General features: G+C 35.8%; 1 protein-coding gene across 1 annotated transcript in view; it reads right to left on the bottom strand.

Annotated features, from left to right (window-relative positions):
• Window positions 1-13,698: 13,698 nt before the first annotated feature.
• Window positions 13,699-21,410, bottom strand: part of SMARCA5 (SWI/SNF related, matrix associated, actin dependent regulator of chromatin, subfamily a, member 5) — a 39,371-nt gene continuing 31,659 nt past the window's right edge. The window contains exons 17-25 of the mRNA XM_012642732.1: window positions 21,225-21,232; window positions 20,655-20,765; window positions 20,212-20,325; window positions 19,597-19,719; window positions 18,754-18,886; window positions 17,986-18,104; window positions 17,349-17,561; window positions 14,805-14,912; window positions 13,699-13,995 (exon numbers count right to left, since the gene is read on the bottom strand). Of these exons, the coding sequence (XP_012498186.1) occupies window positions 13,930-13,995; window positions 14,805-14,912; window positions 17,349-17,561; window positions 17,986-18,104; window positions 18,754-18,886; window positions 19,597-19,719; window positions 20,212-20,325; window positions 20,655-20,765; window positions 21,225-21,232 (995 nt within the window). The 3' untranslated portion in view covers window positions 13,699-13,929. The remainder of the gene's footprint in view (window positions 13,996-14,804; window positions 14,913-17,348; window positions 17,562-17,985; window positions 18,105-18,753; window positions 18,887-19,596; window positions 19,720-20,211; window positions 20,326-20,654; window positions 20,766-21,224; window positions 21,233-21,410) is intronic.

The raw sequence follows: 21,410 nt of genomic DNA, 5'->3' as shown, positions 1-21,410 counted from the left end.
TGGCCAAAGCATGTGTTCCTGTTACAATGGCTTCATGATAAGCTACCTCAAAACTTTGTGGCATAAAACTGGTTGGGCATGGTGGCTCACGCCTGTAATCCTAGCTCTCTGGGAGGCTGAGGCAGGAGGATTGCTTGAGCTCAGGAGTTCAAGATCAGCCTGAGCAGGAGAGAGACCCCGTCTCTACTAAAAATAGAAAAAGTAGCTGGGCATGATGGTGTGTGCCTGTAGTCCTAGCTACTCGGACTAAGGCAAGAGGATCACTTAAGTCCAGGAATTTGAGGCTGCAGTGAGCTATGATGATGTCACTGCACTCTACCCTGGGCGATGGAGTCAGACTGTCCCAAAAAAAAAAAAAAAAATTTAGTGGCATGAAACAATGTCAACATTTATTTTGCTCACAAGTCTCCGATATAAGCACTGCTCAGTGGGGATAACTCATCTCTGCTCCAGTCAGCACCAGCTGGGGGGGGCTTGAGGACTGGGGGCTGGAGTTACCTGAAGGCTTGCATATCACATGTCTGGCAGTTGGTGCTGTCACCTGAGACCTTAGTTGGGGCTACTGACTGGAACAACTACACATGACTTCTCTATGTGATCTGGATCATCTCACAACATAGCAACTGAGTTCCAAGGGCAAGCTTCCAAAGATAGGAAGGGTCAAGTGAATAAGCCTTTTATGATCAAATTATATACTGTCACATCTGCCACATTCTGTTCATTGAGACAGTCACAAAGGCCCATGAAGTTTTAAGAAGAGGGAAGTAGACTCAACTTTTGATGGGGAGTGGCAAGGTTCTGGGAAAACATGAAGGACTACAAATATTGCTGTGGATATTTTTGGACAATACAATCTGCCAGCGCAGGTTACAGAGCCAATACCAGATTCAAAGGGAGGTGAAGTAGTCTGCACATCTTCTTGGGATAAGCAGCAAAGTAAAATTACAAAGGGACATACCTACATCAATGGGAGGAATTATGGCAGCCATTTTGCAAACAAGCTAGCATACGAAGGCTATTTTAACTATTGCTATAAAAGGATCTCTTGCTATAGCAAAGATGGAGCAGGCTTTGAAATGTACTGAGGCATGCTATTAGGCAATCTTTCGACTTTGCTATAGCACACATCATATAATAAATTGGAATTTTACAAATACTTGTGACTTTTACCAATCTCTGAATAAAACTGAAACCATATTTCATCTTGCTGACTGGCCATCTGGAAGCAGGCTGTAATTTATTAGCTAAAAGAAGCTCTTTGCATTAAAGAAAGAAAAAAATATATATTAATATATAAATGCATTCTAGAAAGCTCAAGCAGATAATCTGTTTTTGATGCTGTTCCTTGACCTTTTTACTTCTTGTCTTAAAAAAAAATTATCTCCATGCATTTCATAAAGGAAAGTATACCTCCCCTAAGCATTTTGTTTAGGGGAATCAGAAATACTTTTTCAATCTTTTCCTCACACAGTTGAGCTCCAGTGTATTTCCTTAATAGATTGATTTACGGCTTTTTTTCTTCCCTCTCTTTTGGTATGGGAGAAACTGAAAAGGATTGTATGGTAAATTTAGTAAGTGATGTAATTATGAGGAAGATGAAGAGTTAAGAATTCTATTTGGCACACCAAAAAGCAACACTGTTTACTCCTTGATCAGGAGTAAGGATGAGGAAGACAATGAGATTTCAGTGACTTTCTACCTTTAGGACTCATAGGAAGTATCAAGACCAGGTGCTAGGAACTGATAAATAAGAGGAATGTTGACAATTTTCGTAAGTCAAGATGCAAGAATATAATTGGGCATGTCCCACCATGGGACTTACTATTTAATAGAGATGTTACTATTTTTATCCCATGAGATTTCTTACTACACAAAGTGAGAATCTACTACCTCTCTAGACACAAAGTGGAAAAAAAAGATTTAGTCATGCATATTCCAAAATTTATTATAAATTAAATCATCTCTATTACACCAGAGCAGACTTTTATTGACCATATCATACTTCTTGGAAGTGAAACTAGTTTAAATGGCCAACCACATATTAAGTGGGCTTCCCATCTTCCTCCAAGAAATACTTTCTAAAATCGATAGGTCATGTTATTTCAGAAAGACTGCTAAATATATTAGAAATGTTTAAGTTTTTAAAAAGTTATAAATTTAAAGTGAAATTGTTTCTTCTTTGAAGGTTTAGTGAATTATTTTTGTCCAACATTTTAATTTTAGATTATCTCTATGACCTAAGATGACTGAAACTATATGAATGGAATTGTTATCCTCACAGAACCAGTGATCAAGTTCTCTAACGTCGAATTCGCCATTCAGAAGCCCCAACACCCTGGGAAGATTGCACAGGTCAGAGTCCCAGTGATGCACCTTGGTGACATTTCAAAAATCTCCGTTGTAACAGTCCACACAAAGGACAGCTCAGCCAATTCTGGATAAGTCTACATCCTATGTCCAAAGGTGAAGTCACTCAAAACCATGGCCCACGAAGGATTGTGTTCTTTATTACGTACCTCGCTCACAGTTAGCCTTGTGAGGGGAGAAGCAGAGAGTATTAGGTAGGGATAAAGAGGGAGGTAGAGGAACAGACGGCACTAGGAGATGCTTTGTCTACAATAGGAGGAACAAATTGACCAGAGGTGGCTTCCAAGAAGGAACAGATGCCTTGACAAGGGGGTTTCCAAAGACTAAACACATATTTGGTCTACAATAGGGGGTCTCCAAGGCCTGACCAACCAGAAAGAAAACCATAAAGTGGAGACATGATCAAGGCCACAAAAGGGGGTCTTTGGAGCATGCATATAAGCAAGGTAACAGCATCAAGTGACCTACCCTCGTTAGCATAGTAAAAATCACACTTACTTGCACCATGGCAGTTTACAAATGCCATGATAACCCTGGAAATTGCCTTACAAGGTTAAAAATAGGGAAGACTTGCCATTCCAGAACTCTCCATTCCTTTCCTAGAAAATTCATGAATAGGCTGGGCGCGGTGGCTCACGCCTGTAATCCTAGCACTTTGGGACGCCAAGGCGGGTGGATTATTTGAGCTCAGGAGTTCAAGACCAGCCTGAGTAAGAGCGAGACCCCGTCTCTACCAAAAATAGAAAGAAATTAATTGGACAGCTAAAAATATATAGAAAAAATTAGCCGGGCATGGTGGCACATGCCTGTAGTCCCAGCTACTTGGGAGGCTGAGGCAGTAGGATTGCTTGAGCCCAGGAGTCTGAAGTTGCTGTGAGCTAGGCTGAGCCAGGGCAAAAGAGTGAGACTCTGTCTCAAAAAAAAAAAAAAAAAAATCATGAATATTCACTCCCAACTTATTATTAGAAATTAGCATAAAAGGACAGATCCTAACCCTGGGGGTTGCTGTTCCTTATTGGAGCAGTCCACTTTCTATCAACTTTGAGAGTGTAATATATTTTCTAAACTGTCTTAAAACTAAGGTCTTCACTCACAAAGACAGACCTGTTCCCTCATTGGAATGTACTATGCTTTAATAACTCTTGGCACTTTGCCCAGTTACATCTGCTTGGCTTGCTCGTTTATTCTGACGACTCAATACCAGTAACCATTCTTTGGTACTGAGAACCAAGAACCAGGGAACACGAACCTGACATCTGATCTCCGCACCTGACAAGGGGGTGTGCAATGGAAACATATAACTTTGGATTCTGGATAAACCATGACAGCACTTGGGTTTGTGGGGGTTCTTCCTGAACCTCCTGCATCATAAAGGTCAACTATATCCTCGCATGTCACCTTTATATTGCTATTAGAGAATATTGGCTTGAGTGGACCATGGGTTTGACATAGACTTAAAATTTTCATGTGTGAAAATTGTAATTATTTCTTAAAACCAAAAGTCAGCTACCTCTACATCAGATAAACACACAGTTTCTCAAATATAGTCCCATGGCAAGCCATATTTTTATGGAAAGTAGAGTATTAAGAAAAGGGGTTTCTTTTTCCTTTTTGTCTTTCTCATGTTACATTTCTGGAAGGAGAAACTGAACATTTGTTGAAGTTGACATCATTTATGATAGAGTGAGAGATGTCAGAGAAGCCCTGACAGTTAACTTAAGTCCAGATGACAATATGTTGGCTGAGATATAGGTGGTTACAATTTCTGGCACATTAACTTTATTTTTTAATTTTTTTATTATTTTGCAATTTAGTGAAATATATTAATAACTCACATACCACATAATTCATCCAAAGTATACAATTCAATGGTTTTTAGCAATATTCAGAGTTTAATGATTTAGTATAATCCAAGTGATGATTTAGCATAATCATCACAATTTTAGAACATTTTCATCACCCCAAAAAGATACCCCATACCCATTGGCAGTCACTCCTCTTTTCTCCCCAGCCTTAGACAGCCACTAATCTACTTTGTATCTCTAGAGTTTTGCCTATTCTGGTCATCTCCCATAAATGGAATCATACAACATATGGTCTTCTGTGACTAGCTTCTTTCATTTAGCATAATGTTCCCAAGGTTTATCCACATTGTTGCATGTATCAGTGCTTCATTCTTCTGTGTGGCTAAATAATATTCCACTTTATGGATATACCATAGTTTATTTACCCATTCATCACTTGATGAACAACTGGGCTGTTTCCACTTTGAGGCTATTATGAATAATGCTGCTATGAACACTTGCAAGTTTTTGTGTGGACATACACTTTCATTTCTCTTGGGATATGTGGAGAGGAGTTGTGAGATCATATGGTAACTCTATAACTAACTTTTTGAGGAACTGTGTCACAGATAATCTTTTAACTTTTATGGTTTTGTTAAGTAACCAAGTATGTTCAACAGACATTGACTTCTGAGAGCTTTCGCAACTCCTGAATCCTCTATCCTGTGCCCTATCTGTAGGAAAAACACAGGACTGAGCACGCTCTAGTTTCCAGAAACCACATTTGTAATGTTACATTCCAATTTAAGTTCAAAATTATAACCAAAAGAAATGTCTACTGTAGTTTTGTGTTAAGAATTTATATTTCTTTAAAAATTGGTGATTCTTGTGGTGATTCTCTACTAACCAAAAACTTTAGTTCCGGAACTACTCTTAACCTATCTTTCTAGAAATTAAGTAGTTTACTATTTACGTATCATTCTTAACTGTTATATAATCTATTTGTTCTGTAAATGTTAAGATGTATGGAAAAAATATTTACTGATGTAAAAAATAAGCACCATGGATGTGACAATGTAAGGGTGCCATTGTTCTGTAAGAAAATGAGATTGTAGTGTTCCCCATTATGCCTTATTCCCTTACGGTATTAATAAGCATCCATAAATATGACTTTAAGCATGTTTGTAGACTGTAAATTCCTAAAATATCTTCAGTAAAAGAGAGGATGAGACTTTGTCATGTAACTCTTTTCATGGCCAGTACCTAACACCATACCTGGCACGCAGAAAGTGTCCCAAGATTATGAATAGATGAGCAAATAAATTGCTTACTGCAAGCGTATGATCAAAGTACCATTCTTCCCCTCAGAAATTTCTGTCTGCCAGGGCCCCAGCAGGAAAGCAACAGCACACTTAAAAGCGTTTAACTGAAGAGTGCTCAATGAGGGGAATATTGCAGAGGTATGGGCAGGGTTAAGGGAACCAAGAAAGGATGCAGAACTTCTGAGGGACCAGTGACAATGAGGAGCCGTTACCACCGCAAGTCCTGAAGAGCAGGAACTGAGCAGTGTGGCCAGTACCTGGAAAGAACAACAGCTGGAACCCTGTGGAGAGAGGGGCCATCCAGTAGGAGCTGCAGGCGCAGAAGGAGCCTGAGCTCTCTGCTCCTATACTCTGCTCTCCTACCAGCGCCTCCCATTGGCCAGACCCAACAGGAAGTCAGGGAAAAGGGAGGAAAAGGGAGCCCAGGGGATGTGGTCCCCCAAGGTCACCTCCTGGCTCATCAGAGAAACTGGGACAATGGACCCCAGGTGATGGACAAACAGAATAACAACTCACAAGTGAACCACACAGATAACATCTATAAGACTTACAGTTCTGATTATGAAGAATCTCAGGTGATCATCATTACCAGGTGGTCTATACCCACATCTGATGGGCGAAAGGAAAAATTAATGCAATAAAGTGAGGACTACAGGTCCTTTGATTGGTATAGTCACTTTGGGATTGTCAGCAAACATCATGGAGAACACTGATACAATCTATGGCAAAACACTGGAACCACATTTTACTCTTTGAAATGACATTTGTATTAAATATGTCTCTATTTCAGATGGCCAAAGCCATTGTGTACATTGCAGAAAGTGTTGCAGATGTCATTTTCCCACCTGTGCCCTAAGTGGTGTCTCTTCTCATGGATGATGACACATCCGCCACCAAAAACAGTGTAAACCCTCCTGCTGATTTCCCACTTGTGTGTGGGAAGGTAGCACCCATTTTTCCGTGCTCTGCTCAGCCTCTGCACGTATCAGCCCTCAAAATACACTTGCTTTCTCAGCTGACAAATACCAAAGGTATGACACAGATGAAATCTGTAAGCCTCCTATTCTAGGTTACTTATTTCCCTATAACCTGAAATCCTTTAGGACTTGAATTCCTTTCAAACTTTTGAGCTTGATGTTCTCTGGTGTTTCAATCTGTGAATAGAAACTGAGCCTTCTCAAATTGGAGTATGGGCACTACCTAATAGGTATGTCACTGTGTGTCAGGGACGTGTCCAACCAGATCAGAATGTGAAATATGACCCACCTTTGTCAAGTGTTAGTGATAAGCCTTTGAAACACTTTAATGAAAATATAGGATGAACTAAAATAGAAAATTTGCATTACTAAAACAAGACACTTTAAAAACATTTGGTCACTTCTGCTTCTTGCTCAGATTCCAGGGTTACATGTATTCAGTCTTTTTTTGCAGAGCTACCATTAGTAGGAACATTTATGTCTACAGACACAAACTAAAAGAATGCATCTCCCACTTTTTGTTTCATCCTAGGCCTGTAATCCTAAATCTTCCAATTATGAGAAGACAGAAATCGTCTGCTTGGCAGGGAGCATTAATGACACCCTGACATTATACCGGTGGCCGGCTGGTGCTCCCAGCAACATTAATGAGGTCACCGGCCCCATGCAGGAAGTAAACGTCAACACTCTCTTCACTGACATGAAATCTATCATTCTCAACCTCATCTACTTCCAAGCTGAGTCAAGGGCACAGTGTGTAGCTCCAGTTGTCAGCGCTAGTGATGATGTGGGTCTTGAGCTTCTGAGGCATTGTAATTTATCATTGAAACAAATTTATCATTGTAAACAAAGATGGTGAGTGGTGGCGTCCCAAAAGGAAATCCCTCAGCACAGCTCCATAATGAGAAGAGAAAATTATAACTATTCAAAACCTGTGGAAGCTGGTCTATGTTACATTCATTCTTCACCAATGAAATAATAAAAATAAATAAATTAATTAATTAAATAAATAAATATGACTTTCATTTATGTAAAAAATCTAAGAGCACATTAAACCAGATTTGAAGGTAGGAATTTTTTTATACATATTTTGCATTTTATTATAATGTAATAAAAAGAAACAAATGGAAGATAAATGGATTCTTTTTTGAACTTTCCAAGGTGTTATAAGTTTTTATAAATTTGAAGTCTAGTCCCTATACCTACAATAACAGTATTGTATAATAATAAATTCTGTCATTTATTCTGAGTTTACCATCGGCCAGGAACTGTGTTAAATACTTTACACATATTTTTCATTTAATTCTCACAGCATTCCTATCCAGTATGTATTATTATCTTCAGGCAAAAGAACTATTAATATTTCATAGATAATATAACTGAGGTTCCAAGAAGTCAGGCAGTTTGTCCAAGGTCATTAGCAGAGTCAAGACTGCAAATTGATCTCATTCTAAAACTCCAGTTCTTTACAATTCACTCTGGTCCTCAATATTGTATTGGGAAGTAATAAAAACTAAATGTAATAATGTCCCCCAAGTATTGCAGTATCTCTAAGTATCATCTAGATAATTTTTAAAGATTATCAATATTGTTCTTATATCAGGATCAATGTATCTCTAATCTATATTTTAATAAATTGTATCACACATATATTATATGTATATACAAGAAATATTTTGAGTTGAATTAACTTGATGCTACAAGGAATATATTAACTGAGGAAGAACCCTGAAATTCACAGCTTTTATACACATTCAAAGAATTTTAAATCAAAGCTATAGGCACTTCCAGCCACAGAATGCACGCCTAGTGTCAGTGTGTGAAGTGGACAGCAACTTTTTCGAAGACAGAACACCCAACTCATGAGGTAGTATGTATAAAGGGCTGGTTGAGTGCGGTGTGGCTCCCAGTGAGGAAGAAGCCTATGCAAACTACCTGGACCATAGGATCACATTAGTGCACACCTTGCGTAATGATTTTTAGCCCTAACAAATGTTTTTCTCTGGATCCAGACCCCCTCCCAGCTCTCCCCATGATAGGCACTAAGTATACTTGAGTTTCCTCCTTTCTTTTCTCCAAAGGCATACGCATATATTCAGTGGGAAAGGCGAACCTGAGGGCCATGCTTCAGGCCACTGGAAGAGCTGGAGATACAGGTGGGACCCTGCCGCCCTGCCACCCCAAGCTCTGCCCTACGCAGGCTGCCTCCCTCTGTTCAGGAATGCTCCCTGACATCTCCACATGGCCTCTCAGCCCTGATGGCACCTGTGTGGGCAACCATAAGTGCTCCAATCTTCCGGACAATAGCCAGCTCCACACAAAGCATGGTTTCACCAGGACACATGCCAAGTACCCTGAAGCCCCTGGGCAGAGAGCCCCCTACCAGTACAGGACCTCCCTGAGATCTCCTCACACCCCCTGCTTTTACCAGAACCTGAAGCTGGAGGACTGCCTTTGGGAATTCAGTAGTTATTGTGACATGTCCAAACTACTGACTAAGCATGGAATCTCTGGTGGCACTGATGACCAGGTATGCTTTTGAGAGGAGTACTGAAGGACAGGGGAAATGTTTGGAGCAGAGCAACAATCAATACTCTTTTATTGGGGACAGAACAATCCAATAAAGGCTTGCAGCAATCCTAAATGTGAGTGACTCCAGCTAAACCAACTAATTGGAGAGGCAGCCCCAGAACTGAAATTCCAAATGGAACTTTAGACACCACTGTAGTCACTTTTACCAAGTTGCCTTACTTGGAGTTTACAAAAATGCTATCTTATCATTTTCTCATTTAATCCTCTATAGTCCCATGTGAAGTACTTATTAACATCCCATAATAAGACCAAAAACATCCCTGGGTCACTCAGGTAACAAGGGGTAGAGCTAAGATTTGAATCCACATCATCTGACCTCCAATTTTACATTTCTTCTACATGCCATAAAAGCAGAGTATGAATTGAAGTGCCTGTGATCTGCTGACATGCATATACTCATAGCTAAGAGGTACGGAGTTATACAAAGAATGATGGAATCTGAGGAAACTGAAGCTTGGGTTGATTCAATTGAAATGTACAAGCAAAAACGCTTTCAAATGGTGAGCTCTCATTCAATTTCAGCAAATTATTTTTCCCAGCATCACAATGATTTTGTTAGAGCTGAGGCTATGACTCTATTCTCCTGACTGCTAGTCCAGTACTCACCACATCTAATGAAGAATGATCTAAAAGATTTTTCCTAAAGCCTTTTTAGACTTCTTATCTTCTTCCTTTAAATTTAAAGGAAAGTATCTTTTTAAAAAATTATCTTAGGAACCTTTTTAAAGTGATTTGACAGTAGTGTTCTGATGGGCTCAAGTGTAAAAGTCAAACAAGTAGCCACACCCGATCCAGAAGTATTATTGCCGAGATGTACCTAGGAGCACTACCATGAGCTCAAAGCTTTCCTATTATATTCTCCTTTGGAGAAAATAGGAAGCAGGTTAGATAGCTGTAGGAGAGGGAAGAGACATACAGTCAGATGTGGAAAACTTTGGAAATTACCTTCAGCAATTTATTTATAATATAGCCAGGAGTCAAATTTCTTAATAGTATTCTTCATTGGTTTTCTGGCCTCTAAAATGGAAAGATGAACTCTGTTAGGAAGTGACCAGGGTAAAGATCTATAACAAGTCAGACACCAAGCAGTCAATCACACAATAGAAAAATGTGCTTATACATGCTATCACTGGGTGCCAACATCAACCCATGATGTGCAATTTAAGTAATGAAAAAAGAAAAAGAAAAAAACCCAAAAAACAAAAATCCAGGAAATGTGAACTGAGGGAGAGTTACAAATAACTTAAGGGATGACTTTTCTGTTTAAAGACTTGGTGCTAGAAAACCAAGGATGTTTCCAACATGTACTTAGGAAGATTCTGACCTTCTATTCTGACTTTTCAGGTGTTACACTGGCCCAGTCCTACATGACTCTGCGTGTGCCTCTTTGTCTCCTACATCTTTCACTCCCTGGCTGTGGTTGGTGGCTGGTGGCACTATGACCCACAGTGGGAGCTGCAGCTCACCTTTGTGTATGACACTGCCATCCTGTGGAGAGATAGGGTCTGCAGCCCGCTAGAGTCAGAGCCTTCGCAAGACCTCTGTAAGTGCCCCAAATTTCATTGTAACTACTTAAAACTATTCATTCCCTTATCGAGCACCAGGTCCCAGTACTATCCAGGTACAATGAGAGGGCCAATGTTAATTTTGTTAAAGGTTAGTTCCTGCTATGAACAAACTAAACTCAGTCTACTTTGAAGGAACTCCCCCTAACTTGTTTTATGACTATTAAGAGTGAGAAGAAATCACTGTGGTGCCTACAGCATTTAGAAAGAGCATAGCGGGATTAGCAGGACTATCCTGCAGGACATATGTCATTAATTTTCTCAAACTGGCTTTAGTCAGTGATTCTAAACCCTGGCTGCACAAATGGCAGCTTGGGGCCCAAGCACTAGTATTTTCAGTACAGATACACTGAAAGAGAAATTACACATATTTTACAAAGAGCTGATCCTTTCTTTAAAATTTTAGTAAAGAACAACTGTGTTCTATGCCTGAAGCAAGTACACTGTGCACTTGATTCAACCACTTCATACTTTTTCAACTCCTACAACTTGAATCCACCCAATGAATTCCCATACAGAAATACTGAAAAGGAAACTGTCAAGTATTAAGGGCTGTAGGCTTCTCAGAAATGGGAGTTATAAATGTTCCTTAACATTTTATTACACCTAATCTATTGATTACTCTAAGGACATGCAGGTCTTTAAAAGAAAGAAATTAATACAACTGTATTTTTTAAATAATATATAATCATGGAGTCAAATAATATTAAAATACTATCAAGTAAGATTCTATTTGAGAAAATAAAAGTTATTTGAAACATATAAACAAATTGGTAAGTTAATTGGTCAAAGTGAACAGTACTATATATATTGACTGGTTTATTACTTTTTGCTGTCTGTATCTATCATCTGTCACACTTAACTGGACACTGAGTATCCTGTAAGAAAGACTAACATTTAGATATCCATAAATACAACTATGCTAAATCGGGGCTGTTTACTTCAGATTTCCTAAGTAAATTAAAACTTTAACATATAATAATGAGCACATGTAAGCACTGCTATAAAATTAAGCAAACTTTACTATATGAATTAAAATTTTTTTAAAAAGAAAATATTTGCTATTGGAAAATTTTCCATTATTTTTCCTCCTAGGTTTTCACATTAACATTTAAAATACTATTAAAGTTGAAAATTATGACTCCACTTTATTTAATGGCAGAATATAATCTTTGCAACAGAAATAATATATAGTGTTTTACTCAAATAGTAAATATTCTGAATAACAAATTGCTGTCAACCTACTCACCTACATAAACACCCAGCTCTTCTAGGGTGGCTTAAGTCACCATTCTACTAGTTCAGGGTTGCTTCTTCCTCACATGGTTTCCAATTTTGAGTCTATCTTCACCAGCAATTGCTCTTTTAAAACAGATGGATAGTTTGAGCTTAGTTATTATTTTCCTTCCCTTAACTAGTAGTATAAATAAAAACTTGGCTTTACTTTATTCTAGATAAGCATGCAACAGTGATACCCTAATTGACTCGTGAAATAAAATATCTCCTGAGCTGGCTAAATTGCAACGCTAGATTTGGATAATTATCTTTCATGTTCTTCTCAAGTTGAGTTTCCCTTTACGTTATGTTTCTTTTATTATTTGAGTCCCTGAGCGCGCAAAGGCTGGCACTATACTTGATTCATTTTGCATTTCCACTGTGTACTTCCTCCCAATTTCTCTTCCTCTTGAAGACATCACTTTTGTGACTTCCATAAAGTTTTCTTCACCCTTACATTTTTTCAATTTCTCTAATAATAAAATCACAACTCTTAAGAATTAGTCTTTCTTTCATGAAAAAAGGTAACCTTTCCTCAACTTTTTGCATACACCAGACCTTTAACTGTTATTTAAGCATCTAACATTGTATAGATGTTATTAATAATTTGGGGGACCAATGAATAAATTCAAATTACTCTACATTTTGCCATAAACACTGTGTTTTGCTTGACACTAACAGTAGCAATCCCACATTTCAGACAACTAAGCAGTATTAGTAATACTACAGAAATCAGCATTTTTTTAAAAACTATGAACTAAGAAATTTGAGAAGAAATCTAAGAGAAAAAGATAGCATCCTAAGGAAAAAAGTGAATAAAAATTGAGAAAAATTTAAAGAAATGGAAAGAAAAGACCACTTTAAGGATTATAAAAGTTATATTTATTCACGATGCTACATTTATTGCATTCCCTTAGAAAAATGGAGCACTATTTAATGTACCCAGTTTGCACATATAAAACTTTATACAAATTATGTGTAGCACATAAAGGCCTCTGGTACAGCTAAAATCCTGACACTATGATTTGGGTATTCCTGCTTCACAGGGTTTCCAGTTTATCAAGTCTGTCCATAGAAAACAAAAACTGGAAGTATAGTCAGTCTTGCTGCTGACACTTAGAAGTTATTTTAAAATATAATAAAATAAAATTTTCATTTACTCTAAAACTCAAAAATACTATAAACTGGGAGGGGATACATTCTGTTACCAATTTCAATTTAACAGTATGACAAATTCACACCTCATTTTGGCTGGGTCTTTCAAAATAAAAAAAAATTACCTTAGTTCTTACATTATCTAAGTTGTGGCTGCTTCAGAAGGTCATCTGTCAAAATATTTACCAAACATTAAAAAAAATAATAATATTCCTTTTACAAAATGGTACAATAACACCTTAAGGAACCGGAATTACTAAATGTCTTTGGCTATACAACTAAAAGGACATTCTTCCAAAAGAATAGGGCATATTCACTTCAGAACCAACTATAAAAACAGAAAGCGTAACAGAAATATGCATAGAATTTAATTATAATTTGTCTTGCCTTTTTCCCCCATTCTATCCACACAATAAGGAGAATGCAATTTACATAATCTTTCCAGATGAGACTCAATAGCACTACAAAGAAAATACCCAAATTTCTGCAAAGGCAAAGTGAACTGAAACAATTACACAACTAAGTGAAGAGTGAAGGGACAAATCTTATTTGCAATTTTCTTTTTAACTTGTTTGCTTGCTTTTAAGCCTTACAAGTGTAGAAATTACACAATCTTCACAAATGGAACTATAATAGAAAAATAAATCAAATGAAACATTTATTAATAAATGAAGCCTATTTTATTACTTCAAGTGTTAATGATAAAAAAATTTCAGCACAGCTGTTGCATTTAAAAAAGTGAAACTACATACTATGTTTCTAGCTCAGTAAACAGATGAACCTGATGTCTTTGACTGACATAACAATTGAGCATTGTACAGTACATTTTAGGAAGACCCGTAAATTAAAGAACTACTGGTTTAAAGTTAGTGATTATGAAACAAAAATGTATTCATAGTTTCAGCTTCTTTTTTCTTCCTCGACCATCAGGTGCTCCATCCATTTTACGTTTCTGTGTCTACAAACAAACAGAAGGATTACTTTTGATGACAAGACTAATATAAACATAAAATATATTCACAGACACATTATAGCATTTTAGTAATAAGTGCAACATAGTAACAATGAGATTTTTCTGTCAGACTATAGAAATCTTTGAAAACAATCAAACATCCAAATAATCTTGTATACTTATTTTACTTACACAGTAAAAATATTTTAAGCTAATAATTATAAGAATTCACAATTAACAGTCAATATACCAAATAAGTGTATACCATGTCTTCTTCCCAAAAGAAAGAATATTTTTATGAGTTTTTTAAAGGAAATTACATAACCACCAGATAGTATCCATAGACATTCATTCACTCATGACTTTATAAATTAGTTATTAGTAAATAACAAGATGACTTTTTTCCCTTAAAATGTTTGCATTCACATTGCTAAGACATCACTGGAACAATAAATCCAAGCCTAAGAAGCTAATAGTAAAGGTCATAAAGACATAGCTTTCCTAATATTCCTTAAATTATTCTAAAATTATAACTTGTACTCCCAAAGAGAAGTGTATGCTCTTGGCATTCATGAGACATACTATCCCAGATTTTCACAAATCCTCATGTTATAGAATACCATCATGAAGCGATTTTTCTTACACAACGCAATCAAGTTCAATTTATGCTTTTATGTGATTCAAGACTATTATTTATGAGAAAAAAAAGACTAACGCATTAATGATAGCCAACTAGTGTTCAAATAAATAAAAAGAAAAAAGATAAGAATTAAATTTTCCATAATCTTCATATTTACATATTCATTAATACTCACTGAAGGCTTTGGTCCTCGTTTCTTTTTCTCTGCCTTCTCCTTTTCTTCTAGTTCCATGTTTTCTCTTTCAATCAAGGTAATTAAGGTATTACACCTCCTCTGGAGCTCCTGAGTTATAGACACAGTAAACTTGTATTTTCCATTCTATAAGTTTCATGATTTCAATTTTAAAACAAAGGTATGTTTTAACAGGGTAATCTAAAATCAATATATGGCGCCAATAGATAGAAAGAAGGAAAAGGAATGGATTTTTATACACAATCCATGCTATGAGGATTAAAGATATAATACTTGTGGCTGGGCACAGTGGCCCACGCCTGTAATCCTAGCACTCAGGAATTGGAGACCAGCCTGAGCAAAAGTGAGACCCCCCTCTCTACTAAAAAAAAATAGAAAAATTAGCCAGGTGCAGTGGCATGCGCCTGTAGTCAGTCCCAGCTACTCAGCAGGCTGAGGCAGGAGGATCGCTTGAGCCCAGGAGTTTGAGGTTGCAGTGAGCTATGATCATGCCACTGTACTCCAGTCTGGGACATACATAAAGTGAGACCTTGTCTCTAAAAAAAAAAAAAAAATTAAATAAATAAAATAAATAAATCTTATTAGATTTAGTGTACATACGTTAGAGTCAAAAGTAACTATGAATAGAACTTTTAAAGGTGTATATAATCTTTCCCTTCAAAGTATTATCACTAGAATTATGGTAGTCAATGGACCACATTCCACCTTTCACAATTTTGGAAAAATAGCTACAGAAGTCTATTACAGTGAGTTCTGTCTCATCTCTCTCTACCAAACTATACAGCCTCTAGAAAAGTATAAGTATAATACTGAAGGAAACATAAGTGTGTGCACATAATTGCTGGATAGCAGCTAATAGCTTCTTCCTTATAGAGCAAAAGTGTATTTTTTTTTCTCTCTTTTTTTTTAAAGACAGGGTCTCACTCCGTCGCCTGTGCTAGAATACAGTGGCATTACCAATGCAACCTAAAACTCCTGGGCTCAAGTAATCCTCCTGTCTCAGCCTCCTGAGTAACAGGAACTACAGGCACATGCCAATGCGCCTGGCTAATTCCTCTATTTTAATTTTTCCATTTTTTAGTAGAGACGGGTCTCGTACTTGCTCAGGCTGATCTCAAACTCCTAGCCTCAAGCAATCCTCCCGCCTCGGCCTTCCAAAGTGCTAGGATTACAGGCCTAAGCCACTGAGCCTGGACTATTTTTTTTTCCTTCTAATATGTGATATTACTACCGATAACCACAACAAAATCATTTTAAATACTTTATAGAATACACCACACAAGGCTTAGAAATATTTGCAACAGTATGCAGAGATAGAAGGTAGTAGACTACATCAAAGTTCTGGTTCCCTTAATAGGTGTACAGATGTGCTAAGGTATAAATCTCTTGGCTCCTAAACAAAGACTATTCCTTAATTATTTATCACCAAGGGGCTATACATATATTATCATTTTCTGTATGTCTTAACAAGAAACATGTTAGGAAGTAATGCAATTTTAAACCGTGGTACTGAACTGGTAAATCAATGTGACATTGTGTCTTGTTACAATCACTACAAAATCATTACTCCTTATTAATTATATAAATTGTTCCTACTTAAAAAAGACATAAGGTTGGACATATAGCAACTGAATCTGTTTTTTCTCTAATTATATATTTATAGTGTTTTCATCTTCCAAGTAGCTTCACATGTTAGTTTAGTAACATCTCCCAAACTAGGATATCACAAAATAGCTTTTCTTGATGTCTAGCTGAAAAAATTTTTCAGTGGTCAAACATGAAAAAACTGCATACTATCCACTGTCTTGTAGAGTGACAATGCACTTTAAATACAATGAGAAATTTTACAATAAACTGTTTAAACTTTGCTTATCACAGTATATCCCAAACCTAAGACTACAGAACCTTTTTAGCATTATTATCATCCTGCAGAACACAAGTTCAAAGTTCAAAGGTTCAAATAAGGAAGAAAAGAAGAAATTCATCAAAACTAAACTTTTCTGAATTTGAAAGTTTTAGGTCCTTAGAAATGAAGATCCATGGTCAGAGACAGTTAGTCAGACACTGGGAATAAAAACAAAACCTAGCATTAAATCAGTACAAAAACAGAGTTAAACCATGTAAAAATAATCCAGGTTCAGCATTCTGATGATATCTGGATGCAAGGAGCATTTTTCTTTATAAAAATGTGTTCATTTGCAAAACCAAAAAGTCATCACATACAGAAGTTGAAACTGATGGCAACACTGCCTCCCACTCAGAACTTGAAAAACTAGTCCAATCATATATAGCAATGTTAAGAGATGTGTAATATTAAAGGATATGACCAATAAACTTTGTAAGTTATCCATGATAACAGGTGTTTTAACTGTGGATGTGGATTTTTGTTTTCTTAAGAAATGATTTAGCCTATGATATTAAAAATATTGTAATAAAAATCTGCTTCAAAGATTTTTAAGTTAACTTGAAGAATATACTTATTCCGAACTCGTTGCTACATGACACAAAAAGGCCTTGAGCACTCACCATTGCTGTTCTAGACTTAAGAAACCAGTCAAATCTGAACTGAGGAGAGTTGCGAATACACTGCCGCAATTCATCATAAACATTTTCTTTGTCAAATCCAAGTTTATGAAGCATACAAATCAGAAAACGATCTTCTTCTTCGGTATAGTTTTTTCCTTTGTTAGTACCATATGATATTCTCAGTTGATGAAAAGGTGCTTTGTACCGTCCAATCTATAAAAGTCAGATTTTATATTATACAAAATATAAATCCTATATAGTCTTTGTTTCAAATTCAGCTTTAGTATAATTAGCTATAAATGTTTTATTTCAAATAAGAATTTCCTATCCAGAGCATCTCAATTGCTTTATATAACCTTTGTCCTGAAAGACCTTCATAGTCTTTATTATTATAAAGAGAAATACAGACTCAAACTTTCTGATACTACTTAATAAGAAGGTAACCCTAGTGTCTTTGACCAAAATATCAGTCTAATACTGAGTTTAATTTGGTTGACAATACCTATAATGTTTTTCTTTGAAAAAATTTTTAATTTTAAACCCTCGTTTCTTTTTCCTTTAAAAAGTTACTTTAACTCTCATATTCACAGACAGTAGTTATTTTATTAAATACCATCTTTATTAACACACAAAGTACCTTGGTATCAAGTGCTTTTTTGATACTTATTCTTCTTTGAATTCTTGCCTCACCCCTTTCAATCTGAGCCATAATCTTCTCTATGTCCTGGAGCTCATTGCACCTTTCCCAGAACACAGCTATAAAAGAGCAAAAATTGGACAGATAGAATGGGTAGAGGAAGGAGGTATACAAATAACTTGTTAGTGCATATGTTGCAATTTATTTTATTTGCTAAGGATTAAGAAACATTTCCTATACGTAATACTAGAGAGCAAATAAGTCAATTAGAATTTGTTTTTCTCAAATGTAAAAAAAAGAGATGAACTGGATGATTGAAGCTATCTTCCAACACTTAAATTTCTGCTATTCTAAAATTCTAAGTAATTCATGACAAACCAACTGACTTCAGGAAGCACGAACACACCAATACTTACGGAGAGAAATGAAATAAATATGAAAGCACAATTACTCAACAGCCTACTCTGGTTTCCTTGGCTATAGCTAGAGTAAGCTACGGCTGAAGAAAAAAAATTAAATCATTATGCCATTTTAGGGAAGAGGACATTTTCTAATTTGTTTTAAAAACAAAAAACAAAGCACTAAGTTGTGGCAAAATTAACTTAGCACACACAACATAATTCAGAATAAAGAAACGGGAAATTTCCAACAGCTCTTATTAAACTCCAAAAGCCTGATAACATATTTTTCTCTATTTAAAATAATAAAAGATATTTTCCTCTGAAAGAGACACATAAAAAATAATAATTATAATAATAAAAGAATTACCCGAATATTCAATGACTTCTTCTGGAGTCTTTCCTTCTACTTCTCTTGCTATATTTTCAATATCATCACGACCCCACTTCTCATTAGCTTTGATAAACTGGTTAAAATCTCTCTTATTCCAATTGGTAAATCCCTTCACACCAACAGAAACAAAATATTCAATCACTGAACACTAAACTTAGAAAAAAATGCTAATAAACCTTACCAATCCTTCTAAATTGCTCCCAGTTTATCTTTTTTTAATTAAGTTCTTTTAGAGTGAAATGTTTTATTAACATATATATAGATGCACACTTTTAGCTAGATTGTTTAGATACTCAAGCAATTAAATTTGACTAGGAGACAGTAAGGAATGCTGCATGAAAAGGTGACAATTTTGCTCAACTTTGAAGGATTAGGAGTTTGCCAGGAAGAATGACTAACATAACCTAAAGAGCAAAGATATGAGCAAGTGGGAAAACAGAAGGAAAACAAAGTTTTAAAGGTAAAGGCCAGATCCTGAAAGATCTTTAATGAATCCTGAAGGATATTTAAAAAGTACCAAGCAGAGATTTATAATCGAAAATGGTAACTTGGTAGCAATGTGGAAGACTCACAGGAAAGATGGTAACAATGAAAGTAAGGTGATCAAAAAGATACCCACTCTAACTGAGGCCTGTGCAAATCCATAATCTTCTCAACTACCTCAACAACTAGTGACAATCAAAATGCAGCATTTATCCACATGCCCATGTTTTATCATTTCAATTCTTCCATCTTTAAAGGCAGAAACTTATACTTATACGCTCCAACACAAAACAGTACTTTACAAAACTGTTACTACAGCTTGACTGAAGGTTATACCTGTGTTAGAAGCTTCTCTTTTTCCTCCAATTCTTCATCATTAAGGGGTTCAGCTTCATCAATTTTAAGCTGTTCTTCTTTTTGTGCCTGTGCTGCATTAGGTAGCTCAGGATTTCGAGGTACCTAGAAGAAAATTTTTCTATGCCATCAATCAGCAAATTTTAAAGAGCATGTGATGAACTAAATTCTTAGCTAACTAAAATTTCACAAGTTTAAATCCATCCATTAAAGAAAACACACTGATATCCTGCATTTATTCATTACACTAAAAAACAAACCAAATTAATCATTTAAATAACTCTTTTAAACAACTAGGATAGAATAAATCAATATTCTTTCTTACTAGGCTAAAGTTCTTTAAAAAAATATTAATAATTAGTATCTGGGAAGGAGAGGAGGGGCAAAAACCTACCTAATGGGTACAATGAACACTGTTTGGGTGATGGGCACACTTATATCTATGACTCAAGCATTACAAAAGCAATCCATGTAACCAAAAACATCTGTACCCCCTTAATATTTTGAAATAAAAACAAAAATTGTTTTTTAAATTAATGTTTATACCTTCCACGATTTCTGGACATAAAAGGACATAAAGTAGAGAATTTCAATTACCTTGTACCCAATAGTTTTTCTGTAATACAGAATTTCTTTTTCCAGTAATTCAAATAAACGTGGAGGAAAGAACTGGAAATCCTGAACATTGGGTTGTTTTGGAGGTCGAGGTGCCTAAAGAAAAATAAAAATAGTATTGTCCATGAAAAAGAAATTTTGCTTTAAATTCTATCGCTAGTCCTCATTTCATATAAGCCATAACAGCCGAATCTCCAAGTGCTGAATGCATCTTTCAATAAAATTGAACACTGACATCAATCAAATTTTAAATGTACAAACTCAAAATTAATTTTTTAAAAGTTTTGCCAACTAAAAACTGAAGGTAGCACATTACTAAAAAAAAAAATCACAAAACGTAATCCTCAATCTTATTTTACTGTAAGAATGTAAGAAAAAATTTACATTTCAGTATTTTTAGATATTTTTGTGCTCTGTCAACTCACCTTGGGTGCTTTAGGTTCACTAACACGAAGAGCTTCCCTGAAATATGCATCAACAGCATAATTGGCTTTTCTTTCTCGTTTAGGTGGTTCAATCCACTCTGTGAATGCAATCTAGCACATGGGAAACAACTGGAATCACCAACTTTTATTACATACAGTAACAAATCTTCGTTAAAAGTAATGTTTGTAAACGGAAAGACATTCACAAAATCCTGGACTATAAAGCTCTATGATAATAGGGACTACGATATTTTGCTCTGTATTATGCAATTAACACTGGGACAGTATCTACTAATGGTATAGGCATTCAGTAAGTATTTCTTGACCAAATGAATAATTTGTTAAGTGAGGGGGGGGGAATGGTACATAACGTATGCTATAAACCCAAATCGGAGGAAAATGCAGACACATAGTTAACTTTGAAAAAAATTGTGAGGATATACATGTCTAATGCTAACAAGGAAAACACTAGGTGGAATGATTTTATTTTTCTCCCCATAGGTATTTTCCAGTTTCTATCTGTATTAGCAAATACTACTTATGAAATTAAGAAATTTTTCTATTACCAGCCAATTCTGCTGTTTCAAAAAAAAAAAATCAGGTTATGGCAATTTTCACCAACTACTTTCATTACAAATATCCTAAATTACTATATTCACCCCATACAAGAATATATTTTGCTGTAACAGTATACAACAAACTTCATTACATAAACTTTAGAGACATTTCAGAGCTTATTAATTGAAAAAGTGGCAT

This window comes from Propithecus coquereli, unplaced genomic scaffold (genome assembly GCF_000956105.1).
Source record: "Propithecus coquereli isolate 6110/MARCELLA unplaced genomic scaffold, Pcoq_1.0 Scaffold185, whole genome shotgun sequence".
Taxonomy (NCBI): Eukaryota; Metazoa; Chordata; class Mammalia; order Primates; family Indriidae; genus Propithecus; species Propithecus coquereli.
The sequence above is the reverse complement of the archived record's forward strand: the minus strand, read 5'-3'. Positions and strand labels throughout refer to the sequence as shown.